Source organism: Bombina bombina, chromosome 5 (assembly GCF_027579735.1).
Source record: "Bombina bombina isolate aBomBom1 chromosome 5, aBomBom1.pri, whole genome shotgun sequence".
Classification (NCBI taxonomy): domain Eukaryota; kingdom Metazoa; phylum Chordata; class Amphibia; order Anura; family Bombinatoridae; genus Bombina; species Bombina bombina.
The window spans coordinates 27,840,542-27,865,535 of record NC_069503.1 but is presented as its reverse complement, the minus strand read 5'-3'; the positions used below and the strand labels follow the sequence as shown (position 1 = coordinate 27,865,535).

Below are 24,994 nucleotides of genomic sequence, written 5' to 3'. Positions count from 1 at the left end.
GACCAGAACTCCTTGGTCAACGTAATTTGGGCCATAAATATTACAGAATACATATTTAACTTTATTGATATAGATTTCCAATATTAAGAACCGCCCTTCCGGGTCCATCACATTATTTAGTATCTGATATTCAAAGTTTTTATTTAGAAGTATAGCAACCCCTCTTTTCCTTACATCAGAAGGGGCGGCAACCACCTCCCCAACCCATTTAGTTTTAAGTTCAGGGATCTCAAGGGGTTTAAGATACAGCTCTTGCAATAATACTATATCAAGCTTGAATTTCCCTAAATATTTTATTATCGATTTTCTTTTGATTGGGGAGGTAATCCCGCCCACATTCCAAGACATACAGTTCAACTTCACTTCCATTTTATTCTAGTTGAGTATTGGTAAGCAAATTAAAAAAATAATCCAATGGGGCAGTGGGGTAGATGAGGTGGACACAGGGAAAGGAGAAGCGGAGAGGAGGCGAGAGGCAGGGAGAGAGAAAAAACCCCCAAAAAACACAAACTTAAAATTCGGGATTTTAACCCGTTTAAATTTAACCCAACACATAAACCATTTCGAGCATTTAAATCATTCCTTATTCCGTTTACCAAACAGACTTTAAGGGACGCCAGCTTCTCTACAGAATACTTCAGCTTCCATAATGTTATTTAATATATGGGAGGCTCCTTCTCTCATTACAGTTAACTTAGCCGGGTAAATGTAGTTTTCCCTCTGTAACCTACCGTAGAAAAAAGACATGTCTCTTCTCTTGGATAAGGTTTCAGATGAAAAGTTTTGGAAAATCAATAACCTGTGTGAACCTAATGTAAACGGATTACATTTCCTATAATATTTCAGATACAATAACATCTTGAAAGTTGACAAATTTGAATATCACCGGCCTTGGTCTATTACCCTCACTATTTTCTCTATGATATCCAATCCTATGCACTCTCTCGATCTGGAAGGGGGTAGCAGGAGTTGGCATCTGTAATGCCTGTGGCAATGTGACTGTAGCAAAAGTCATCAGATCTGAAAATTCTGGCGATTCGGGGAGGCCAATCACTTACAGGTTATTACGCCTTGAGCGATCCTCAAGGTCTTCAATTTTAGCTTGTAGACTTGCAATAGTCTTACTATGTGTTTCTATCAGCGGATCTTGTACATTATATCTATCCTCAAGGTCAGAGACTCTGTTTTCCACTTCATCTAGTCTTGTGGAGAACTGCCTGACCTCAGCCATAAGATTTGATATTTCCGTTTTGATCTCCATTTTAATCAGATCCAACTGGGGGTCAATATTTTTTCTACTTCTGCAGCAAATTCTGCCATCTTATTACTCAAAGGATTGAAACTGCCTTTTTCCTGGGCTACTTCAATACTAGAGTCAAGATTCCTGCTACCCCCCTTCCTATCTTTTTGCTTGGGAGGCATATTTGAGGGTGAGCTCTTGTTGAGCATATACTTATCCATGGACCGAAGAGGTCCCCAAGGCTTTTTAATGTTAATGCAAGAAACAGTAGAGAAAAAAAAAAATTCAATACACTCTAAACACTACCAATGTGCAAATGTAGGTTATTTTACCAGCGTAAGAAGATGCCTATGTTAAAGTGCTTCCTATAGTGCTTCTAATTCTATTATTTGTGTTTCTTTTTTATCTTAACTACCCCAATAAAGTGCTTCCTGTAGGGTTATCTACCTCCTATATAGTTCCGTTATTTATACCAATTTAATTTTTTTGGCCTACAAAGAGATAAAGTGCTTCCTATCATACTTCTAATTCTATTATTTGTGCTCCCTTTTGTCCTAGCTAACCCAAACAGGCAGAAGCCTAAATGCTTCCTATAGTACTCTCACCAATCAAGAAAGCTTCTTTTCTTTATGCCGATATATTTATAACTAGCAAAGGAATCAAATACTTCCTATCGTGCTTCTAATTCTTGTGTTTCTTTTTATCTTAGCGAGCCAAGACAAACAGAGGCAATAACAAAGTGCTCTCTGTATCGCTGCCTAAAATCACAAAGAAAAAGTGCTTCTAATCAAGCTTATCTTTTAAATGTGTGTGCAGATTTTTACTCTAACTTTAATGACAGTTCCGCCCTTTAAATGGGTTCTATAACAATTACTATAAGCTTTCTGCAATATTAATGGCAGCTTATTTAGTGCTTTGTAGCTTAAGTATGCACTACAATGTAACCTCTGTGTATTCTGTTAGTCAAACACCTTATGTAGAAAAAAACAGTACTATAGTTATACCACAGTTCTTATGCTTCTAATAATTGTGCAAATTGTAAACCCTATCAGACTTTCAAACTATATCATACTGTGTCTCACTGTATCAAGCAGTTTCAAAAGCAGGCTTAACTATCTATATAAATATATAAATAATTACTTATAGTTTACATAGAGCTAAAAAAAAAGCACTTGCATACTCTAATAAGTTATATCTGGGCCACAGTTACTAATACACATCTCCCTATATATAACAGTTGGCTACTTATTACTACAACTGAGCACAGCAATATAGTCCATATATATCTTCATACTTTTCCATTAAAGGAACCCACAGTAGCTATAGTCCATAGTCACATCGTTGGATATGCGCTGGCTCAGGAGCAAACAGATCAGAATATTTAACTGCTCAAGTATCGTAAGGCTAACTGCAGATCGATTTCTGGTGAAACAGTCTGTTAAAGGACCATAATCTTGCACTCAGATATATCTTATATTTAGCACATTATCGGTCTCATGGATATCATAGCAGTAATCAGCCCCAAGGCAGAACATAGTGCGATCTGCGATAATATCGCAGAAAGTGGAGCCTGCCTGCAGAAAGAATGGCCAGTTCTGTCAAGCACATATTTTTCTTCAACAGGTTTTTTTTTAGTTTTTTTTTTTAATTATTATTGTGCATAGCAACCAGCACATTTTTGCTTTCACATTATTGGCTGCTGCTCATGAAATTGATACATTTTTTAGATGCTTTGCTAATAACTTATTTAGTTACTTTTAGCCGCCAAAACGTCTGCTTCTGCGACTGAGGTAAGTGTGCAGCCAGGCCATTTATATTGTGGGCGCAAGCACTTCTAACCCTTCTCCTCCCCGCTCAAAGTGTTAGTTAATAGCACAGAGGAAAAACCCTTGTAACCCTTCTCCTCCCCGGCTCAAAGTGTTAATAGCACCGCACAGGGAAAAAAAAAAGCGTTATCCCTGCTGCGGTCTGCTTGTGAAGACTGTTAGCTTAACACCATTGCCAAATTAGACACACACACAACCAACCGGTATAAGCTTTCACGGAGTCGGTAGTGTTTTAAAAAAAAGAACAGAAGCTAGCGCTGCTTAAAACTGAGGCGGTCCCCCCCTCTCTACTGAAGCCCAGGCTGTAAAAAAATTTTTTGCGAATGTGCGCCTAGCGCCAGCTTTAGCCTTCATGTTCTTTTTTTTAAAAACACTACCAACTCCATGAAAGCTTATACCGGTTGGTTGTGTGTGTGTCTAATTTGACAATTGTGATTGATTATCAAAAATGGGAATCGGCAATTCCCGGAACTCCACCCACACACATCTCTTTTAAGCTAACAGTCTTCACAAGCAGACCGCAGCAGGGATAACGCTTTGTTTTTCCCTGTGCGGTGCTATTAACACTTTGAGCCGTGGAGGTGAAGGGTTACAAGTGTTACTTGCAGACAAGGCAGCTGGGGGGATCTCTAAATGTCTCACTGGTGTTTGGCTCCTGCACACTGACACTCGCCCCTCTCTCCATAGCGCGACACTGGAGTGCTATGTTTTCTGTGTGATATCATAAAAGCATATAAAGTCACAGGCAGCAGATGTATTATATACCCCCTGGGGCTGTATGTATGTTTTAACCTTTACAAACAGCCCCAGGGGGTATATAATACATCTACTGCCTGTGACTTTATATGCTTTTCACACAGAAAACTTAGCACTCCAGTGTCGCACTATGGAGGGAGGGGCGAGTGTCAGTGTGCAGGAGCCAAACACCAGTGAGACATTTAGAGATCAGATCCCCCCCAGCTGCCTTGTCTGCAAGTAACACTTGTAACCCTTCTCCTCCCCGGCTCAAAGTGTTAATAGCACCGCACAGGGAAAAACAAAGCGTTATCCCTGCTGCGGTCTGCTTGTGAAGACTGTTAGCTTAAAAGAGATGTGTGTGGGCGGAGTTCCGGGAATTGCCGATTCCCATTTTTGATAATCAATCACAATTGCCAAATTAGACACACACACAACCAACCAGTATAAGCTTTCACGGAGTCGGTAGTGTTTTAAAAAAAAAAAGAACAGAAGCTAGCGCTGCTTAAAACTGAGGCGGTCCCCCCCTCTCTACTGAAGCCCAGGCTGTAAACATTTTTTTGTGAATGTGCGCCTAGCGCCAGCTTTAGCCTTCATGTTCTTTTTTTTAAAAACACTACCAACTCCATGAAAGCTTATACCGGTTGGTTGTGTGTGTGTCTAATTTGGCAATGGTGATTGATTATCAAAAATGGGAATCGGCAATTCCCGGAACTCCACCCACACACATCTCTTTTAAGCTAACAGTCTTCACAAGCAGACCGCAGCAGGGATAACGCTTTTTTTTCCCCTGTGCGGTGCTATTAACATTTTGAGCCGTGGAGGTGAAGGGTTACAAGTGTTACTTGCAGACAAGGCAGCTGGGGGGATCTGATCTCTAAATGTCTCACCAGTGTTCGGCTCCTGCACACTCACACTCGCCCCTCCCTCCGTAGCTTATGTTAGAGATAGATATATTGGCAAATCTCAATCTATAATCTATCTATGTGTGTCTGTCTATATACTGTATTAGCATTTATGTTTGAAATAAATATTGTTTATAAACGATTTAAAACTGATTTCTATTTCAAAATGACCTGCAGAAAAATTTTAACTAAAAAAAAACTCATCGCAGAAAGTAAAAAAAAGTTCTGCTTCTCGGGTAAATCAGTCTTATTTACCGATCCTAAGACTCTGTTATCATCACATTTAGTTCACATATCCACTCGAATATACTTAGAACAAAAACTTGTGCTCCATGTACATATCCCACCGGCTGTCCGTGGCCACCCTCAAACAATTCCCGCCTGCTATACCTAGGCGCTATATGCCACTTTAAAGGGACCCCTTGTTAGACATCCAAGGGCACAGAGCACCCGGTTGTAGGATTCCCTGAAAACTGATGCCTCTTTAAGTTCTCACCTGGGGAGATGCCGCACTGCGCCTCCTTAGACCTATCCTGCAGTGGCATTTTTCGCTCCCGGCTCTCTTACCCTCTCGACCACCGCAAGATCCAAAGATGTGGAAACTTGGCGTTCTGTCTGCCCCAGCGGGAGAGACGGCTGCAGCACAGGAAGTCCTCCAACCCATACGTGCCGATGCACGCAGCTCCCGGATTGGTCAGCCACGGAACCTCCGTCAGGTGGATCTCAGCAGCAGGATGACACCTCCCCGAGGCATTTGTCCGCACCTAGCGGAAAGTAGATTCTGTAGGGGCCGCCAACACCTCCAATTTATCCAAGGCACAGATTCTGCTATTCAAACCTTAGCCCAACCAGGTAGGCTAGCAGACTGCTCTTCCTCCCGTCTTGGTGTAACCAGACACCTTTGAGTGAAAGTATTGGGAATTTCAGCTAAATTAGCAGCGGGATTCCAAAAAACCTTTAGTCAGCCGCGTCCTTCAAGCAGAGCAAGTTTGAAGCTCATCCAGGGCAAGCGGGAAGATAACACTGTTCTTCAGGTGGGTGTTAGATAGTCAACAGGAGAAACACCTGGATACTTCCCATGGATATAGCGTGCACCAGCTACCGTGCACCCAAAAGCTGAATAGGCAGACTTCCTATGCAGGATCAGCGGATCCTATAACCCAAGCCTGGACCGGCCAAGGGAAGCCGGATAGGGCTGGTGATGAATAGGCCTCTCGTAGAGGTGCGGAGCTCTAGTAACGCCTGCAGTTTGCCTATAGGCCCGCCTCCAGCCGGAAGTCCTAAGCTACTTTCTAATTTACTCCCCTGTTTTGGTTTTTAATGTAAATATATTAGACACCACTAGGTGGGGATATAATATAAGTAACCTCTGCAAAAAGTATGAAGGAGTTAATGAAAAGGTTAATGAAATGATTAAATAAACCACCTGTGATTGTGTATAAAGGTGAGCATTTTGGGTATTACCTGTTATGACATGAATAATGGCAGACAGCCCGAAACATTGTGTCTTTCTGTTCCCTCTATGCTTTAATAAAGTTGAGTATTTGTATCTCAAGTTCACAGTGCTGTTGGTATTGTATTATTCCCATTTTAAGATGTGATGAGCTTTGAAGTCAGAATCAGCTCTCTCCATAAGGAGATAGTGCTGAGAAATGGGCTTGCAAAGTTTCACACCTCTTCGCCACCTGATCTTCCAGGCGATCAAGGGACGGGGGAGGGCAGAATCAAAGCCCCATGCTCCTAGCATGCTCCTAAATCTGGTGTGTTCAAATTGCAGTCTGGGAGGTACAGTCAGAGAGCTAGTTGTTTGGGGCGGAAAGGGGGGGGGGGGCAGTATGATGATGGGGAGTAAAAAAAAGTCAGAAACATGAGTGAAGCCGAGATTAACCAGGCAATGGGTTGAGAGTCTGGAAGACCTAGAAGAAGGCCGGTGGTGGAGTGAATGGGAGACGGATGTGGGGCAACCCATAGACAGTGTCTCAATTTGTCCCAAAGATGTAAGCATTCTAATATAACAAGGTTGTCTATGTTTAACCTGCGGCAGCAGTGGGGAGGAACCCATATTAGATCTCTTAACTGGACCTGGTTGGGCAAGGATGCCTGCTCCAGAATGCTTCACTTGCTCCTTAAATCTTTAATACCCCACTGGGAGATGTGATGTGGGTCAACATGGCTGCTTCATAATATCGAACAGCAGATGCTGAGGCAATGCCCCCATACAATTTAGGATACTGAATAATTTTATGAGTTACCCTAGCTGCCTTCCCCTGCCAAAGATACTTGGTGAAGCCACTTTGGAACTGTAAAAGCAGACATTTTGGTAGCCTGATAGGAAGACATCAGAACAAGTAGGTTCATTTTGACAAAAAATACATTTTGAGTGCAGCCCAACCACGAAACAGCCTCGAAATTCCATTTAGTCCTTAATGATCTCAGCTCCGTGAGAAGGGGAATATAATTATCTTGTATCAAACGTGTAATACTGTTGGAGATATAGAACCCTAGGTGTTTTATATTATTTTGCTTCCAGGTAAAGTTATACCTGTGGACAAGGTCTTGTAAGTAATCGGAGGGGAAACCCCAGGCATATATTTCAGTCTTGGTGGGGTTCAATTTATAAAAGGATGGATTTTCAAAAAACGTTGAGAACATTGTTGTGGAATAGTCCACCAATTAGGGCCCGACATATGGGCTATTATGGGGGGGAGTTACCAAGAATGGTTTAAAGTCAGAGTAGTGCGCCTCAAGGCTAAGTGAAACACTAAAGTATTTAAAACAGAGAGTAAATATCAATAACATAGTGTCATGTGCAATATTATAAAGGATATCTTTACCAATTCAAACAAAGAATAACAAAACAAATTACGAACCTGAATGATTTAATGAGAGGTAGGTTAGGACTTTAGTAAGCATTGTCCCATAGTCTCTCCTAATGTAAGGTGCAGTGGATAGAAGCAGTTCATGCCAAACAGCGATCAAGGCACCTTGTCTCATGGGAAGGCTTGCTGTCTTATGCGTTTTGATCTTTGGTCTTTGACCTGCCACTCAGGAGCAGAAGCTCGGAGACTCGCCTGAGGAGGGAGGTAGTTAGAGCTTGTAGGCAAGCTAAGGCCCCAATATTCAAGTAGCGAGAAGCCCTGGCTGGGACTGGTTAAAGTATAAGGTTAATTGTCTTTGGTGAGTATTAGTTTAGTTGGGAAGCCCCATCTGTATTTAATGTTCTACCGCCTCAGGATTTTGTTTTTTGGGGAAAACAGTCTCCTTTTTTGAGAGGTGTTTCTGAATTGTCTGCTCTTTCTTGTGAATCTTCTTATCTGATATTTCATAAACCTAAAGTGGTTCTACTGACTTTGTTTAAATTTTTGCCTAAGGTTGTGAATTCCAACAACAATAGTAGAGAAATTGTTGTTCCTTCTTTGTGTCTTAATCTGAAGAATTCTCTTGAGAGATCTCTACATTCTTTAGATGTAGTTAGAGCTTTGAAATACTATGTTGAGGCTACTAAGAATTTCAGGAAGACTTCTAGTCTATTTGTTGTTTTCGCTGGTTCTAGGAAAGGTCAGAAAACCTCTGCCATATCCTTGGCATCTTGGTTATAGCTTTTGATTCACAAAGCTTATTTGGAGGCGGGGCAGTCTCCACCTCAGAGAATTACAGCTCATTCTACTAGATCAGTTGCCACTTCTTGGGCTTTTAAGAATGGAGCTTCAGTTGATCAAATTTTACCATATTGATGTGTTTGCTTCTTCAGAAACAGTCTTTGGAGGAAAAGTTCTTCAGGCAGCTGTCTCAGTTTCATTGTTCTGCTTATGATTTAAGTTTTTTGAAATGTAAGAAAACCTAATTATTATTTGGGTTTAATTTTCTCAGCAGAATAACTGTTTTTATTTTTTCCCTCCTTTTCTAGTGACTCTTCCGTGGTTTCCACATCTTGGGTATTATATCCCATGCGCCACTAGCTCATGGACTGTTGCCAATTACATGAAAGAAAACATAATTTAGGTAAGAACTTACCTGATAAATTAATTTCTTTCATATTGGCAAGAGTCCATGAGGCGCACCCCTTTTTATGGTGGTTATGATTTTTTTGGTATAAAAGCACATTATTTTACCAGTTCCTTTCTTTATATGCTTTTTTATACCTCACTACTTGGCTATACGTTAAACTGAAGTGTGTGTGTGTGTGGTGGGAGGTGTATTTATAGGCATTTTGAGGTTTGGGAAACTTTGCCCCCTCCTGGTCGGAATGTATATCCCATACGTCACTAGCTCATGGACTCTTGCCAATATGAAAGAAATTAATTTATCAGGTAAGTTCTTACATAAATTGTGTTTTTTAATCATGTTTGTTATGTGATCCGACCTGCTTATGTGTGGTGTTACTTAGGCTAGGAACATAATGGACTTGGAAGTGACGCAGCCTTTAGGTTGAGCGTTTTTTTTCTGGACCCCTCGGTGCACTTGGTGACCGGGCGTGGTCATGTATTGACTTTCCATTTCCGCGTTCCTGACCATGTGGCGATGGAAAATTTCTGGTCCGCTGGTGTCTGGGTCCTAGGAGGTTCTGAGTGCCCCAGCCATTGTGGGTGTCGGGTGCAGTTTACTTTTACTATTGGGTCCATTTTTTGTATTCAATATCCCAGTTATGGAGAATTCTGATAATGTGTAGATGAACGTCTCAGACTCAGTCTATTTTTCGTGAGGAATATGAATTGGCCCAGGTGATACATGCCCTTCAGTTATGTTCAGAATGCCGTTTTAGAGCGCTCAATTCCTCGGGATCGGGGAATCAAGGCGCCTCTGAGCCATTTGTCTCTGGGGGTCCTGCCCCCGAGTGGTGAGTTCCATACCACTTACTCTTACTACACATGTAGGTAACCCAGATTTTGCTTATCCTTCTCTGCAAGGTGACTTGTTCCCCCGGAGGTTAATGCACATTTTCGCATGTCCATTATTATGGCGCTGGCACATCTGCAGCTACCAGAAGTGTGCTTACGATATTGTACGTGTTCTGTTGACCAGGGCTCTTCAGGCATGGGATGGCCTGCTCAGCTCTGGAGGAATGACTGTCCCTGAGGCATCAGGGGGTCATCCTTCGAGGTCGTCTTCTGCTCTGGCTAGGGTATGCTGTGCCTTTCGTTATAGACTGGTGCACCTTCGTGTCCTACTGAGACACATTCTGGCATTCTTGGGAATTCTCAGTCGTCTACTTCGAATGGCTCGCAGAATTAGCTATATGAGGATGACGTAATCTTTTTATAGCTTTGTTCACTGAGTATCTTTTCCACTCTTGAGCTGTAAGAACATGATCCCGGTCCTGCGGGTGTGTTTGTTCTTCTTGGGTGATAACCTACGGGTTGCCTTATTTTTATTTTAATCCGGTTAGGATGATTTTTTTATTTTGAGCTCATGTTTTGTATTTCCTTCGGGAATTTTTCTTGAATCGGTGCTCGCAATTGTATATCGATCTGTTTTACTTCTACGGAAATTTGTTTGTTAGAGGACATGTTAGTCCTATGTTTGTCTGCTATTTATTCTCCTTTTCTGGGGGTGACTAATTGCTGCCTTGACAGTATCGACCTTGTGTTTCAGGCTGGTCCTGATTGGGTTCAGACCCTTCTGTATTGAGGCCTATTTCAGACAACTTGTGCCTATCTGTCTGGCTGGTCTGGTTGAGGTGCCGAGTGTTTCACACTATTATTTGTGTTTTTCCTTATTTTTTATATTGACAGGTTCAGTTAAGCTCTCTGAGAGGACCTGATGGTCCGCGAGGCATGGGGGATTGATTCAGTCCTTGTTAGCCTTTTTAGCTGGTCGTCTGGGACTTGGTGGAGTTCTGCTGCAACACACTGTTGTTTCCATCATTTTGTCATTTTTAGAGTGTTTCCCTCCCTGCATGGGTTGGAATTTTGAAGGACTCAGGGCCTCCTTGTTGCTGGTTCCTGGCGGTTCTTGCCTTTAGGGGCTTCTTGGACTTGTTCCTTTTGCGTTTCTCTTCCTTCGAGTCAAGATTTCTAGACCTTGTCCGTTTCTCCTTAGTGGTTTTGACCGCCTTTATAGGGAGGGCCGTGTGGTTTTACCAACTTCACGAGTTTATTTTTTCCCTATCAGGGAGGCTAGGCTGTGTGGTCTCCTTCCCCGAGCTTCGCTTAGAGGGTTTTCTACTGGGGTTGGGATGCTTTGAATTGTTTTTCCTTGAGTATGGTCCTCTGAGGGGATATGGAGTCTAGCCTTTTGTCCTACTCGCTCTTCAGGTTACTTTGTCCTCAATGTTATCCCTTGGTTTCTAGAGTCTTGGCACGCATCATGCTGTAGCTTTTTTTTGGAGTATTGGACTCCTGTAAAAGATGTTCTCTTCTCTTTGGGTGCGATTTCTGAGTGAGTCTTGTTCCCGTTCTCCGGGTTAGTCCGGTTATTCCTCTGTGAGGTCTAATTTTTCAGAGGGGGTATTTGTGTTCCCTGGGGTGTGGTTTGTTTTAAGCAATTCTGGGGCTCGGGCCTATAGTTTTGTTTGGGATCTTTCTGAAGGGCCGGAATCTTATGATCCTGTGGCTGCTCGGGGCAATCCAGTTTTTCCCAGGGAACATAGGCTATGGCCTAAGGAATGGCTTGTTAAACCTTCTAGCAGCTTGGCCAGGTTCTGGGTGCTCTCAGCTATCCTACTTATGGCTTGCCTTGTTTTTTGAACGATGTATATTTCCCTTTGTGGGGAGTTCTTTCAGTGTTCTTAATGACGTCTGGATGATTTTCATTCTGCTTTTTGTTTTCATCAAACTTGACTCATGCCTTGTGAACATGTGCTCTGTTCTTATAGGTGCCCTTCCCTTTTGGGGGGTTGTTTGTCCTTCTTATGAAGGTGGGGGTTTCTCTCTCTGGAGGGTTGTTGTCCTTTCCTGTGTGCAGGAAGTTTGAACAGGTATTTTTATCCTGTATGGATGAGCAGTTTGCCTTTCTAAATCTTGTGCTGTTCCTTCTATGGAGATTGGACTCTCTATGTTGAGACTGTCAGTTACAATGGGTTTTCATAGGAATCTTCGACATTTGCGATGTTCATCTCCTATGGGGTTATCTTTGACAGTACTTATTTGGAAAATCTGGGGTTAGCACCCGAGTTCTGTTGGGGTGACAGAGTTCACCCCATTTCGTCCTTCCCTAGGGGTTGGTATTTGGGGTCCTTTCTGTTCCTCTGTTTTTTTTTTTTAGACCTGCCTGTTGCTTGGGCTGGTCTGGTGTGGAGCAGTATCTGAGATATGTGTCCATCCTCTGGTCTTTTGGTCAGTGAGCCTACTTTTAGTTCTGCACTTTCTCTATGTTCATGATATTTGAGAAGGACTGACGGCTTTCAGATAGCCTATGGTGTGCCCACTGTTTAGTTGATGTTTAGCAGTCTGACAATAGGGTTTGATATCTTTTTTTTTTATTTTTTATTCAGCTGCTCCTTACTTGTTTGCAAGTATTCCTTTCTTAGTCATCCTGGTATGGTTTGCTTGCCTGTGTTGCTGCACGTGTTTGATTTCTGAATATTTTGATATTCCGAGTTGTCTGTGACTTAAGGACTCTGTCTTCAGTTGTCTGTTAAGATGCGGTTGCATTTTGTGTTTAGGAGAAGTTTTCTTCTCGGTTTCTGTGGCCGATCTTAACCCTGTGGTTTTTGTGTCATCTGGGGTCTTGGAAGCCTGCTGTTTTGGTCTAGTGGTTAGATTAGTGGCTTCACTTCTTGAGGTTAAGAGTTGGCATACCCTCTGTGGGTATTGAGATTCTCGTTACCTGCCTGTTTCTCAAGACTGTTTTGGGTCTCTCTGAGTTTGGCTTGTTTCTCGGGGTTCCCTTTTTCATTTGGAATCTGTTGCACTATGTTTGGGGTCCCTTCGGGGATCCTTGGTTTTCTCCTTTTTTGGGGGAGTTTCTTTTTTGGGGGTTTGATCCTTTTCTCTAGTAAGGGGTGGATTGTTGGGGACCGACTGCTGGATGACAGTGTCTCCTGGAGGCGGGTTGGCTCAGTCATGTCCATTTCTGCAGTCTCTAGCAAGGCTTCTGGACTATCTGCTGGTCAGTGTCATTGGGGCCTTTTCCCTTTTTTCAAAGTTTTCTCGACTTCGGACGAAGCAGGTTTTTTTTGGGTAGGGTTTGTAGGCCTGGTGCCCTCAGAATGGGCCGCCTTTTGTACCATCCCGTTCTTACATTCAGTGTCCTCTATAGCTTGGGTATTGTTTTCCCAAAAGTAATGAATGCAGCTGTGGACTCTTTCCATTTATGAAGAAAAACATAAATTATGCTTACCTAAGCTCCCTGCCTGTGTTTTTACTATGTGGCGTCTGGTATTTTTATTCTTCTGGCACCTTTTCACCCTGATATTTCTTCTACTGTTCCTTGTTCCTCGTCGGAATGACTGGGGCGTGAGGGAAGTGGGAGGGGTATTTAAACTTTTGGCTGGGGTGTCTTTGCCTCCTCCTGGTGGCCAGGTTCTAATTTCCCAAAAGTAATGAATGCAGCTTTGGACTCTTTCCATCTGAAGAAAAGAAAATTATCAGGTAAGCATAATTTATGTTTTTTAACATTTTTTTCAGGAGAAAATATTGTTTCATATAAATGACAGAAAACAAAGATTATTATATATTTGTAAACTTATGATATGGCTCACTTAAATAGATTTTCTACAATTATGTTGCATAGATCTGGGATGATTCATATTTAAGGGGCAATTATAACACCCAATGAGATGACTGTACTAAATGCTTGTGATGCCTTTAATTATCACATGCGTACAGTTAATCAGAAGCATTATTTATTATCTTTTTGAACCATGTAATATACTTTTTACAGACATGTTTAGAGCACTGAGAGATATCAGGTGATTGATGTAACTGGAGTGAATAAGGGAACCTTCTTCCTGAGCACAGACATTGGAGTCTGTTATCAGCATGAACTCATATGTGTTAGGTGAGTAAAACGGATATTATGCTGACTTTAATTACTGGGAAAATAAAATAGATCGCTCATTAAACAAATATAAACTATTATATTTATATCTACATCTTTAAGAACATTTGTGTCAGTGACGTTATAAAGATGGAGCAACCTCCATTGAGCAGAGGAGGAGGGTAAAAAATACTACTCCCCCCTCTGTCCTTTTAGACAGATCATGTCCAACAACTGCCTGACCTCACCCCCTGACCTGGTTCATTACTCGGAACACCTGCAACTCCATCTTCCCCTGCCCTCACATTATAAAACACATAAAAAATACAGTCATTATACTGGGAGATCAGAAAAGGAGTAGGATTAGTTAAGGTTAGAGATTTCATTTTTAACCAACAGCTTGTAGCGCTTCAAACTATTGTTTCCATTGTTTAAACTTTGACTATCTAGAAAGGAGGTAGTTTATACTGAGTGGCAAAGTTGGGATTGGTATAGCGCTTCATTTCAAAACTTACTTCACTTTTGTTCCTTTGTTTCTTCCAAGAAGTGATAGCAGCAATACTAGGTAAAATGGATATAATTTCATATAGAGACAAATTATTGTCTGAGTTATCGCATAAAGAGTTACAAAAACACAATGAAGAAGATAATTTAGTGGATGTTACGAAATTGGTAGGAGATCTAGAGAAAGCACTAAATAAAGAGTTTAGACAGAAATGATTTTTCTTGAACGATATTTAGATAAAAATATTATCCCAAGAGGTCTAAAATTTAAAAAGAATTGTACCTTTGATTTGAGTGAAAATCTACAAGTAGAATGGGATGAGGTTCTTAGGGAAGCCTCAAAAGGATTAATCAAGGTGATTAAAAAATCTAGAAATGAAAGTTTAGAACAAATAGATAATGAAATACTTAATATTAAAAGCCAACTAGAGACTTTGAAGGAGGATCAAAAACTTAAAGAAAAGCAAAAAATTATCAATGAATGTTTAGAAACCTTAAGAAAAGAGATTATAATGACAAAATGCAAAAAAATTGAAAGAGATATTAATGAATCTACCAATATACCATTAGAAGTTGTAAAGGAAACAAATGTAAATAGAGATCCAGAAATTCAAAATATGAATAAGAAAGGATGGGAACAAGTGAATAGGAGACAGAATTATAATAATAGACAACACTATGAAAGGGAAAATAGAAGTAGATATTATCCTAGAAATAATTATTGGAACCAAAACCAAAGGTGGGGATACCCCAACCGGGATATAGGCTATCAACATAATGGGAGGAGGGAGAATAATCAATGGAGAGGTAACCAGAAGTATAATGGATATAGAAATGATTATGAAAGAAATTATACAAGAGAAGATAGAGAGAATCCACAATATGAGAGAAGTTACCACCAATATAAATGGGAAGATAAAAGGTGTGAAAACAGACAATGGGATGCCCCCACCCATAATAGATTTAACCCCCTCAATAGTGTAAATGAAGGGAGATTGAATTAACTAAAGAAGAGAAGGCTTTTTTAGAACAAAACCCTCCAAGAGAGGGCACATCAAAAAAACTCAGAGAACAGATAAGAGAAGAAAGAACACCAAGATTAAGTAAAATACCAATAGAGGAGTCAGAGATGGAAGGAGAAAAAATGGAAGCAAAAAGACAGAAATAGGGCCAAGTAATAAAGGGATTTTTAATTTAAGTGAGAGAGATCTAAACAAGGAAGAAGAAAAAGTCCTAGGATTAGGACTATCTGTTGCACCATCAAAAAACCCATGAACAAATTTAAGACACACATTAATGTTAGGACATATGTAGGAATCTCACCTTTAAACTATTTTTTCTTAAAAATCCTGTAGATAAATATATACAAAGAAATCAAGATATACAGGTTGAGGCAAAATATAAACATACCACACTAAAACCATGATCTACCTTTTACCCTAAATATGATAGGGGGAGTAACCTTGAAACTTTTGAAAAATTGGTTCTAGCTGATTTACAGAAAAGCAACCAATCAAGAACTCAAGTTAAGAGAAATTTAAATAAAAAAGAAAGATATACTAAAAGAACTTCAGAATGATGATAAGATTACTATAAAAATGGCGGATAAGGGAGGAGTCGAGTTATGGATAGTGTAAAATATAGATTAGATGCAAGAAGGCTATTGAAGGACAGAAAAACCAACAAGAAATTGGAATTATATCCAACAAAGAAATACGTAGAGAAATTAATTTGGATTCTAGATAAAGGGAAAGGGAAAGGTATCTTGAAGGAGAAAGAATATGCTTATATTAAACTTAGATTATTACAAAATATAAAGTGGGAAGAAGGATTCATAATGGCCACATGTGACGTAATGTCACTATATACTAACATAAACCATAATTTGGGGATAGAAGCAGTGGAAAGTTTTATATCAAGGGATGAAGATATACCTGTAGAACAAAAAGAGTTCCTATTAGAGAGCATCCGTTTTATCCTTGAACATAATTATTTCTCTTTCGATAATAAATTTTATCTACAGATAGAGGGGACCGCGATGGGTGCAAGATTCGCACCGAGCTATACGAACCTGTTGGATTGGGAGATTGGGAAGAGAGGGTCCGCCATTTTGCGGAGCTTGGTGCGAATCTTGTACTTTTCAAGTGGTACATAGATGATATTATCATAATTTGGAGAGGCAATAACAAATCTTTAGAAGACTTTTTTCGGATAATGAACAGTAATGATAGAGATGTAACCTTTACGTACAATATAAGCAGAAAAATTATAACATTTTTAGATTTAGACATAATAGGCGATAAAGAAGGGCCAATAACCAAAACACACTTTAAACCCACTGATTCTAACAATTACATCCATGCATCCAGTTGTCAATACCACAAATGGAAAGAAAATATACCTGTAGGGCAGTGTCTTAGAATTAGGTTAAGTAATTTTGAGGAACAAATTACAGTATTAGAAAATAAATTTAAACAAAGAGGATATAATGAAAATAATATCAGTAATGCCATTATAAGAGCAAGGAACACCAAAAGAGAGACTCTACTAGAATATAAAAGAAAGAACGATCCAGAAGGTGACCAGTGTAATGTCCCATTTGTGACTGAGTATAGTGAAAATCATGGTGAGATAAGGAAAATTATAAAAAAGACATTAGCATTTACTAAAAAATGATCCTATAATTGTAGATAAATTACCCCATATCCTAGAATAGTTTTTAAAAGAATAAATAATTTTAAGACACTAATAGCTCCAAGTGAGTTTAAAAGAAAGAAAGGAAATAGAAAGAACAAAGACAGAGATTTATGGGGAGACGATATGAAAGGTTTTTTTCCATGTGTGACTTGTAAAGCCTGTAGGTATAGCACTAAAAAGAAAAAGGTTCCAATTCCAGGCACAGATAAAGAATATGAGATAAGAGTTACAATCAGCTGTAGTAATAAAGGAGTAGTGTACATGTTACAATGTACATGTAATTTAATCTATGTGGGGGAAACAACAAGTATTCTCAGGGATAGGATAAGAGAGCATCTATGGAATATAGAGAAAGGTAAGCTAGAGACTCACTTGTATCAACAATTTAGAGACAAATAATAATAACACAAAATATCTAAAATATTGGGGCTTATGCAAAGTGCAAGGGAATTGGAGGGGGGGGGGGTGACTTTGAAAATAAATTACTGAGAAGAGAAGCAGAGGTTATTTATAATTTTAATACACTGTACCCCAATAGGTTAAATTCAGAACTGGATATAAGTCCATTTCTAATATAAAAAGCATGAATTAGAATAATGACTTTACAAATAAATTAATGTAATATTTTTAAATAGAAGGGCAACAGAATGACTTAACTTATGGGCAATGACTCAAACGTTTTTTATGATCCTAAATTTTATTATTTTTATTTTTTAATAACACCCGTTTTTTTTATATAATAGTTGTGAAAATATTTTGAATATAACTTTATAAATACATGAATTCAATGATCCTAGCTTGGAAGAATAATAAAACAATTAAGAAATGAAGATTTTGGGACAATATAGAAGAGCAAAAAATCTGAGAAACTTTGTGGGGATATATCCCTTTAAATACAAGGGTCCAATCAGAAGAGAGAGCAGGGATTTAAAGAGAGTCTACCAAACACACAGTTTCTTGACAAAGCCCTATAGAAAGGTGAAACGCGTAGAACTGTGAGTGAGAGATGCAAAAGTTAGCAACAAGGCACCGAAAATTTTCTGTAACGGAGAACCTGACAAGGGGCAAAAATATCTGGATAACAGTTATAGCTCTGCGTACAGAGTATTCAAGAGCAGAGTGATATCCGCTCTGAAAACGGGAGACCGACCAGAGGAGGAGAAAATGAGGAATACTTGCATAAGTATATCAGGTGCTGATATAGAGTGATGTCACGCTAACAAACAACAGCGGGGAAACTCCTAGAGGAAATCGTCTTTACGGAAGCCCAGTACGACAAGGGAAAGAGTAACAAGGTTAGACTCACTATCCCAAACACACAAGGAGGAGAGGTAAGAAAGCCTCTCTGTTTACACCAAAGTATGAAACAAATTGGAATTACAAAAAGGTATAATACTTTAAAGAATATGGCTTATGAAAGACTAAAGGTTAATAACATAACCATTTTGGGACACTTTAAGAACAGTGATATTATAGTACCGCTACACTATATTGTAGCAAGATATAATTGTATGATAGATATTTACAGGTAGCCCTCAGTTTACGCCGGGGTTAGGTTCCAGAAGGAATGGTTGTAAATCGAAACCGTTGTAAATTGAAACCCAGTTTATAATGTAAGTCAATGGGAAGTGAGGGAGATAGGTTCCAGGCCCCTCTCAAAATTGTCAAAAGTAACACCTAATACATTATATTTAAAGCTTTGAAATGAAGACTTTAAATGCTAAACAGCATTATAAACCTAATAAAATAATTACACAACACAGACTTCACTTGCATTTTTCTGCAAATAGTTATTTATATGCATTCCAATCTGGACTGATTTATAGACCGGAAGATCTTGTTCCTTGAAATCTGCTCGATAGCTCAGGTCTGGTTAAACTGATTAATTTCAGCTTGCTTGGCTTTGCTGCAACACAAGCGGACAGCTCCACCTACTGGCTATTTTAATAAATGCACTGCTTAATGCTTTTCAATAGCAGTCACATGACTGGAAAAAAGGTTGTTATTCTGAAACGGTGTAAAATGAACTGTTTTAAAACGAGGGCCACCTGTATGTATGTATATATATATATATATATATATATATATATATATATATATATATATATATATATATATGTGTGTGTGTATATATATATATATATATATATATATATATATATGTGTGTATATATATATATATATATATATATATATATATATATATATATATATATATATATATATATATGTATATGTGTGTATATATATATATATATATATATATATATATTCATATTTTCATTCTGGAGTATTTTTCAAAGTTTTTTTATATAATTTTATTTTTATATTTTTAAAGTTGTCATTAGCCCAAATATACATAATTTTGTAAAGTTTTTTTTATAGAGATTTGGAGTATACTGTGGCCAAAGAGTGTGTGTGAATGGTGTGAACATATGAATTAAAATTTTAGAAAGCTTGACATTGCGAGGTTTGAAACCATTAGAAGTCAAAGTGTAACTGTAGTACGTTAGCTGTCCAAAGGGAATATAAAAAACAAATTTAAACTCTCTTATATGCATAGACGAAAAATAAAATGTTTTTGGGACAAATTCATAGGTTTGATGTTTAATTGATTGAATATTATATATTAAATTTTATATGAGGATAACAAATTGTAAGTATATTATTTAAAGATACCCAATTTAGGAACATTATAAAACACATAAAAAATACAGTCATTATATATATATACATAAACCAAAATGAAAGGAATACATCAAATATTTACAGCATATCTGATTAGTGTTGTACATTAGTGTTCGTATTCCTCATTTTTAATCTCCTATTTCAGCGATATAGGTCTCTCTTGGACCCTTTATGTTGTTTTAGACAGAGACCAGGGGTTAGTGTTGAACATAAAGAAACTTAGATACTCAAAGGAAAATTGCATAATCCAAAACCGGGTGCACTTACAATACTTAACTCATAGAAATGTAATTATATAAAAGGATCATATAATCCATCAAGGTCTGATGTGGTATTCTTACATATTTATCCTCACCAAATTATCATGTATAGTTGTACATTGTCAGTTCAAGTAAAACTTTTTTATATGCCTTATAAGAGTTAGGAATATATAAGTAGTTTTGCGTGAGATTATATTATAAAGAATAAACAGTCTTATTTTCTTTATTCCATTTCTTTTTATGTAGACAAACATGTGAATAGTTCATATCCCTCCTTCACTACAGGAAGCATCAGAATGATACCGCAAACTCCAATAGTCTTAGACACCAATGACTATTCACAAACATTGGGGATATCACAGCACATATATAAAAGAGATGTTGAATTGGCAGGAACTGGGCAGCAATCATTATGTACAGAGAGTAATTTAGTCATCAAACAAGAGGACAACATTTATGCCTTGTCTAGTAAAATTATTATCCCCGAGGATAAACCACACACATTCACTCAGTTTTCAAAACATATTAAAGAAGGGAAAAGTCTACAGTCTAGCCAAATGATTCATACAAAGGAGAAACCTTTCAAATCTACAGAATGTGAGGAAAGCTTTAGATGGAAGTCTCCTCTACTAGAACACTACAAAATTCACACAGGTGAGAAACCACACACGTCCTGAGTGCGGCAATTGGTTTAAAAAAATGGATAATCTGAAAACGCATGAAAGGTTTCACACAGGAGAAAAGCCTTTCACATGTACAGAGTGTGGAAAAAGTTTTACACAAAAGAGTGATATGAAAAAGCATGAAAGGATTCACACAGGAGAAAAGCTTTTCACATGTACAAAGTGTGGAAAAAGTTTTACACAAAAGAGTGATCTGAGAAGACATGAAAGGATTCACACAGGAGAAAAGCCGTTCACATGTACAGAGTGTGGAGAAAGTTTTACACAAATGGTTTGTCTGAAATATCATGAAAGGAGTCACACAGGGGAAAAGCCGTTCACATGTACAGAGTGTGGAAAAAAGTTATATACAAAAGAGTGATCTGAAAAAGCATGAAAGGATTCACACAGGAGAAAAGCCTTTCACATGTACAGAGTGTGGAAAAAAGTTATATACAAAAGAGTGATATGAAAAAGCATGAAAGGATTCACACAGGAGAAAAGCTTTTCACATGTACAAAGTGTGGAAAAAGTTTTACACAAAAGAGTGCTCTAAAAAAACATGAAAGGATTCACACAGGAGAAAAGTCATTCACATGTACAGAGTGTGGAAAAAGTTTTACACAAATGGATTGTCTGAAAAATCATGAAAAGAGTCACACAGGGGAAAAGCCTTTCCCTTGTACATAGTGTGGAAAAAGTTTTACACAAATGAGTAATCTGAAATATGAAAGGATTCACACAGGGGAAAAGCCGTTCACATGTACAGAGTGCGGAAAAAGTTTTACACATATGAGTAATCTGAAAACTTATGAAAGGATCCACAAGGGAAGAAACCTTTCACATGTGTAGAAAGTAGAATTTTTTTTTTTTTATTAAAGTCAGGTTTCACAAAACACCACATATTTATACACAAATAAACTTTATATACACAGTGTACAAACCTTTTTTACAATTATTCTAAAGAGGACAAACTTTATAAATAGAAGCATCAAAAAGGATGTTATTGTAAATAATATTTACTAAATCCCAGTTATAAAAGCCCCAGATTGGAAGTGCTCTCCTGCTGTCCTTTGTTCCTCTATATATGTACACCTCAGTTTCTGTCATATCAATGTGATATAATTCAAACACCACACAGGAATATACAGATCTATCCCCATACTGACCAGTTTACACAACCATTCACCACCAAAGTACCCCCAGTGTTGCATATTAATATGCCAGTGTTAGGAGTTGTATGTTTGATTTACATAGGGGAGAAAATAATTACATTTACAGAATAAAGGAGTCTTTATATGAATAATGTGTTAGAAAATTATATAAACGAGACCATCAGTCTCAAATGATTGACATCTGTGAGATATATTTAATTGTAGAAAGCAAAGAATTGCACAAGCACCAAGGGTATAAATCAGCTTGTTTGCAGGTGTGCCAACTATTGGACCAGCACCAAGGTCCCAAGAAGTCAGTCCAAAAATAATGATATAGCTGCACCACCAACTGTATTAAAACATCATTATTTTATTGTGCCACTTAAAACAGACAACGTTTCGGACCCATGTCCTTATTCATGTCTAACATACTACTCTAAAAACAAACCTTATAAAGGCTGCGGCTCCACCCACCACACCTGTTCTCACCTGTGTTCAATTAATACAAACTTTTTTGTTTTGCTTAATGCCATCTAGTGGTCATTATTTACATCTCTAATTACATTTATCATAGTTTTTCAACAAAGGACATAAAATGAACAAAAAACTTTTTCATCATTGTTAATCATACATCAAGTTAATCTACTCAGTACACAAAATAATTGAATATACACTTATTGTCATTAGTTATTGTATTGCAATGTATTCTTTTCAAAAAATAACATACAAAACATAAAAAAGGGTTTTTTTTCTTTTCTTAATTATTTTTCAACATTGCTAATTCAAATATCTTTTGAAGAAAAGCCAATTTTAATTGTTGCCCTTCCAATTAGATCTTATTAAATGGTCATCTTGAAAAAAGAATACTTTTTGGAGCTCTTAAACAATTACCAAGAACGTCCTTCAACAAAGGATAAAAAACAAAAAGGTCAACCTAAAAAAATTATTTTTTTTATAAAATTTATGCCAGTTCTTAAATCTTTTTACATGTTCAGCATTAAATTTAAAAAGGTATTAGCTAAATGAATTTAAATTCCAATCTATAAAAAAAAAAAGACTTTCAACAAAAGATATCAAAAGAACTGAGTAAATGTAACTATCCGTATCCCTGAAGTTTTAAACCCAAAAATGTTTTAGAAAAACCTGCCAGTTAAACTACTATCAAGTACCTAATCATCCATATTTACTTACATACACTCCAATCCATTTCCCTATTCATCCCATTGGGTATCATAGTCCCCAGTTCATGAATCCAGTATAATTCTCTATACTTTAACAACCTAACCCTATTGCCACCCCTCCTAGGAAGACTAATATGTTCTAACATGTTCTGGAATCTAAACTGATTAATCTGGTGTCCAGCAGTTATAAAATGGTGGGATACAGGAGCATCCAATTTTCCTGTCCTGATATTACTTTTGTGTTGGTTAATACGCTCCCGTACCCTCTTGGTGGTCTCGCCCACATACCCTAAACCACATGGGCACTTAATTAGATACACCACGAACTTAGAGTTACAAGTATAGTAATCCTTAAGTTTATATTTCTTACCCGACGAGGGATGGGTAAAAATGGGGGGCTAAGGACTATACACATTCCACCTCTTATATCAGGGACACAGGAGATTTCATCAATAAATTACAGAATATAGTCCTTGAGAACAATAAATATATACTTTATAGTCTTGATGTAACTAGCCTTTACACCTCAATCACTCATGAGGCGGGTGTAGGGGCAGTGAATAGGTGTTTGGATCAGGATATAACGATCAATAATGACCAGTGAAACTTTGTTCTTGATCTTTTGAATATTGTATTGAGATGTAATTTCTTTCTTTTTCAAGATTACTTTTATCTGCAATTACAGGGTACGGCCATGGGTTCCAATGTTGCCCCAACCTATGCAAATATTTATATTAACACATTTGAAAAGTATTTTGTTTATTACCATCAATTGTTTCATCTATATAGCGCCACCTGGTGGCGATATATAGATGATATTTTTGGCATTTGGTTGGGGGACATTGGAACCCTGGAACAGTTTGTTAATGATCTCAACAGTGCTACACAGCATATAAAGTTCAAACTCACCATAAGTGAGGAAAGGATTGATTTCCTGGATACCTCAGTGTACAAACAAGATGGGCTGTTAGCTGTAGATCTTTTTTAAAAAACAGACAGATTATAATAATCTACTGCACTATAAGAGTGCGCATTCTCCTGCTCTGTTAAAGAGTTTACCCAAAAGCCAATTTATGCGAGTAAGACGAATTGTCTCAGATGAAAATTTGGTAAAAGAAAGATTATTGGAAATGGGTGAACACTTTAAACAGAGAGGATACCCAAGTAACTTAATTGAACAGGGGATTAAAGATGTACTGCAGATCCCTAGGACAGAATTACTTAAGGACAAAATGAGAAATAAGAAGGATAAAAGAATGATCTTTGTTAATGAATATTCTCCTTGGAGTAACCAAATACAAAAAGTGTTTAAACAATTGGGGGCTTATCCCTGGTGCTTCCGGGTTGCTGAGGCTTCGCTCAGTGTTTTTCCTTTGTGGAGTTGTTGCCGGACTATTTGGCTCCCGGGCTGGTTCGGCATTCTCCAGTTCCTGGGAACTTGGACTATGTCCTTTTACTAGGACTAATTGACCTGGTCATGGTTGTCCAGGTTTTCTGAGTGTGGATGCTCATTGGGCTTGACTTATGCCTTGATGGTCGGTTTCCCTTTGTCGGCTTGCTGTAGTAACCTTATGGATGCACTGCTCTGTGGTTTGCAGTTTCTCTGCTGCAGCTATTGCACATTGGATGTGTGTTAGCAAGCTAATTGTTTTCTTCTGGCACCTTTTCACCCTGATATTTCTTCTACTGTTCGTTGTTCCTCGACAGAATGACTGGGGGATGAGGAAGGTGGGGGGAGTATTTAAGTCTTTGCCTCCCCTGGTGGCCTAGTTCTTATTCCCCAAAAGTAATGAATGCGGCTGTGGACTCTTTTCCACGGAAGAAAATTAAATTATCAGGTAAGCATAATTTATGTTATTTAAGGTGTAACTGTAACACCCTCAGGGCCAACTGTACTAAATGCTTGTGCTGAATCAATAGCACATATTTAATAACCTAAACAGCTGATCTGTATCACATGAATTGTTATGTGTGCCTTTAATTATATGATATGTACAGTTAATCAGAACCATTATTTATTATTATCTGTCTAAACCATTTAATATACTTTTTATAGACACGGCCAGAGCACTGAGAGATATCAGGTTTTGATGTTTCTGGAGTGAATAAGGGAACCTTCTTCCTGAGCACAGACATTGGAGCCTGTTATCAGCATGAACTCATATGTGTTAGGTGAGTAAAATAGATATGCTGACTTTAATTACTGGGAAAATAGAATAGATC

General features: G+C 38.2%; 2 protein-coding genes across 2 annotated transcripts in view; both read left to right on the top strand.

Moving 5' to 3' along the window:
- Positions 1-21,742, top strand: part of LOC128659735 (oocyte zinc finger protein XlCOF26-like) — a 43,882-nt gene extending 22,140 nt beyond the window's left edge. Inside the window, exons 3-4 of the mRNA XM_053713315.1 lie at positions 13,530-13,646; positions 20,021-21,742. Of these exons, the coding sequence (XP_053569290.1) occupies positions 20,474-20,818 (345 nt within the window). The 5' untranslated portion in view covers positions 13,530-13,646; positions 20,021-20,473 and the 3' untranslated portion in view covers positions 20,819-21,742. The remainder of the gene's footprint in view (positions 1-13,529; positions 13,647-20,020) is intronic.
- A 1,796-nt stretch (positions 21,743-23,538) lies between these two features.
- The window catches only part of LOC128659736 (zinc finger protein 585A-like), a 135,355-nt gene continuing 133,899 nt past the window's right edge, over positions 23,539-24,994 (top strand). The window contains exon 1 of the mRNA XM_053713316.1: positions 23,539-24,943. Within this exon, the coding sequence (XP_053569291.1) occupies positions 24,925-24,943 (19 nt within the window). The 5' untranslated portion in view covers positions 23,539-24,924. The remainder of the gene's footprint in view (positions 24,944-24,994) is intronic.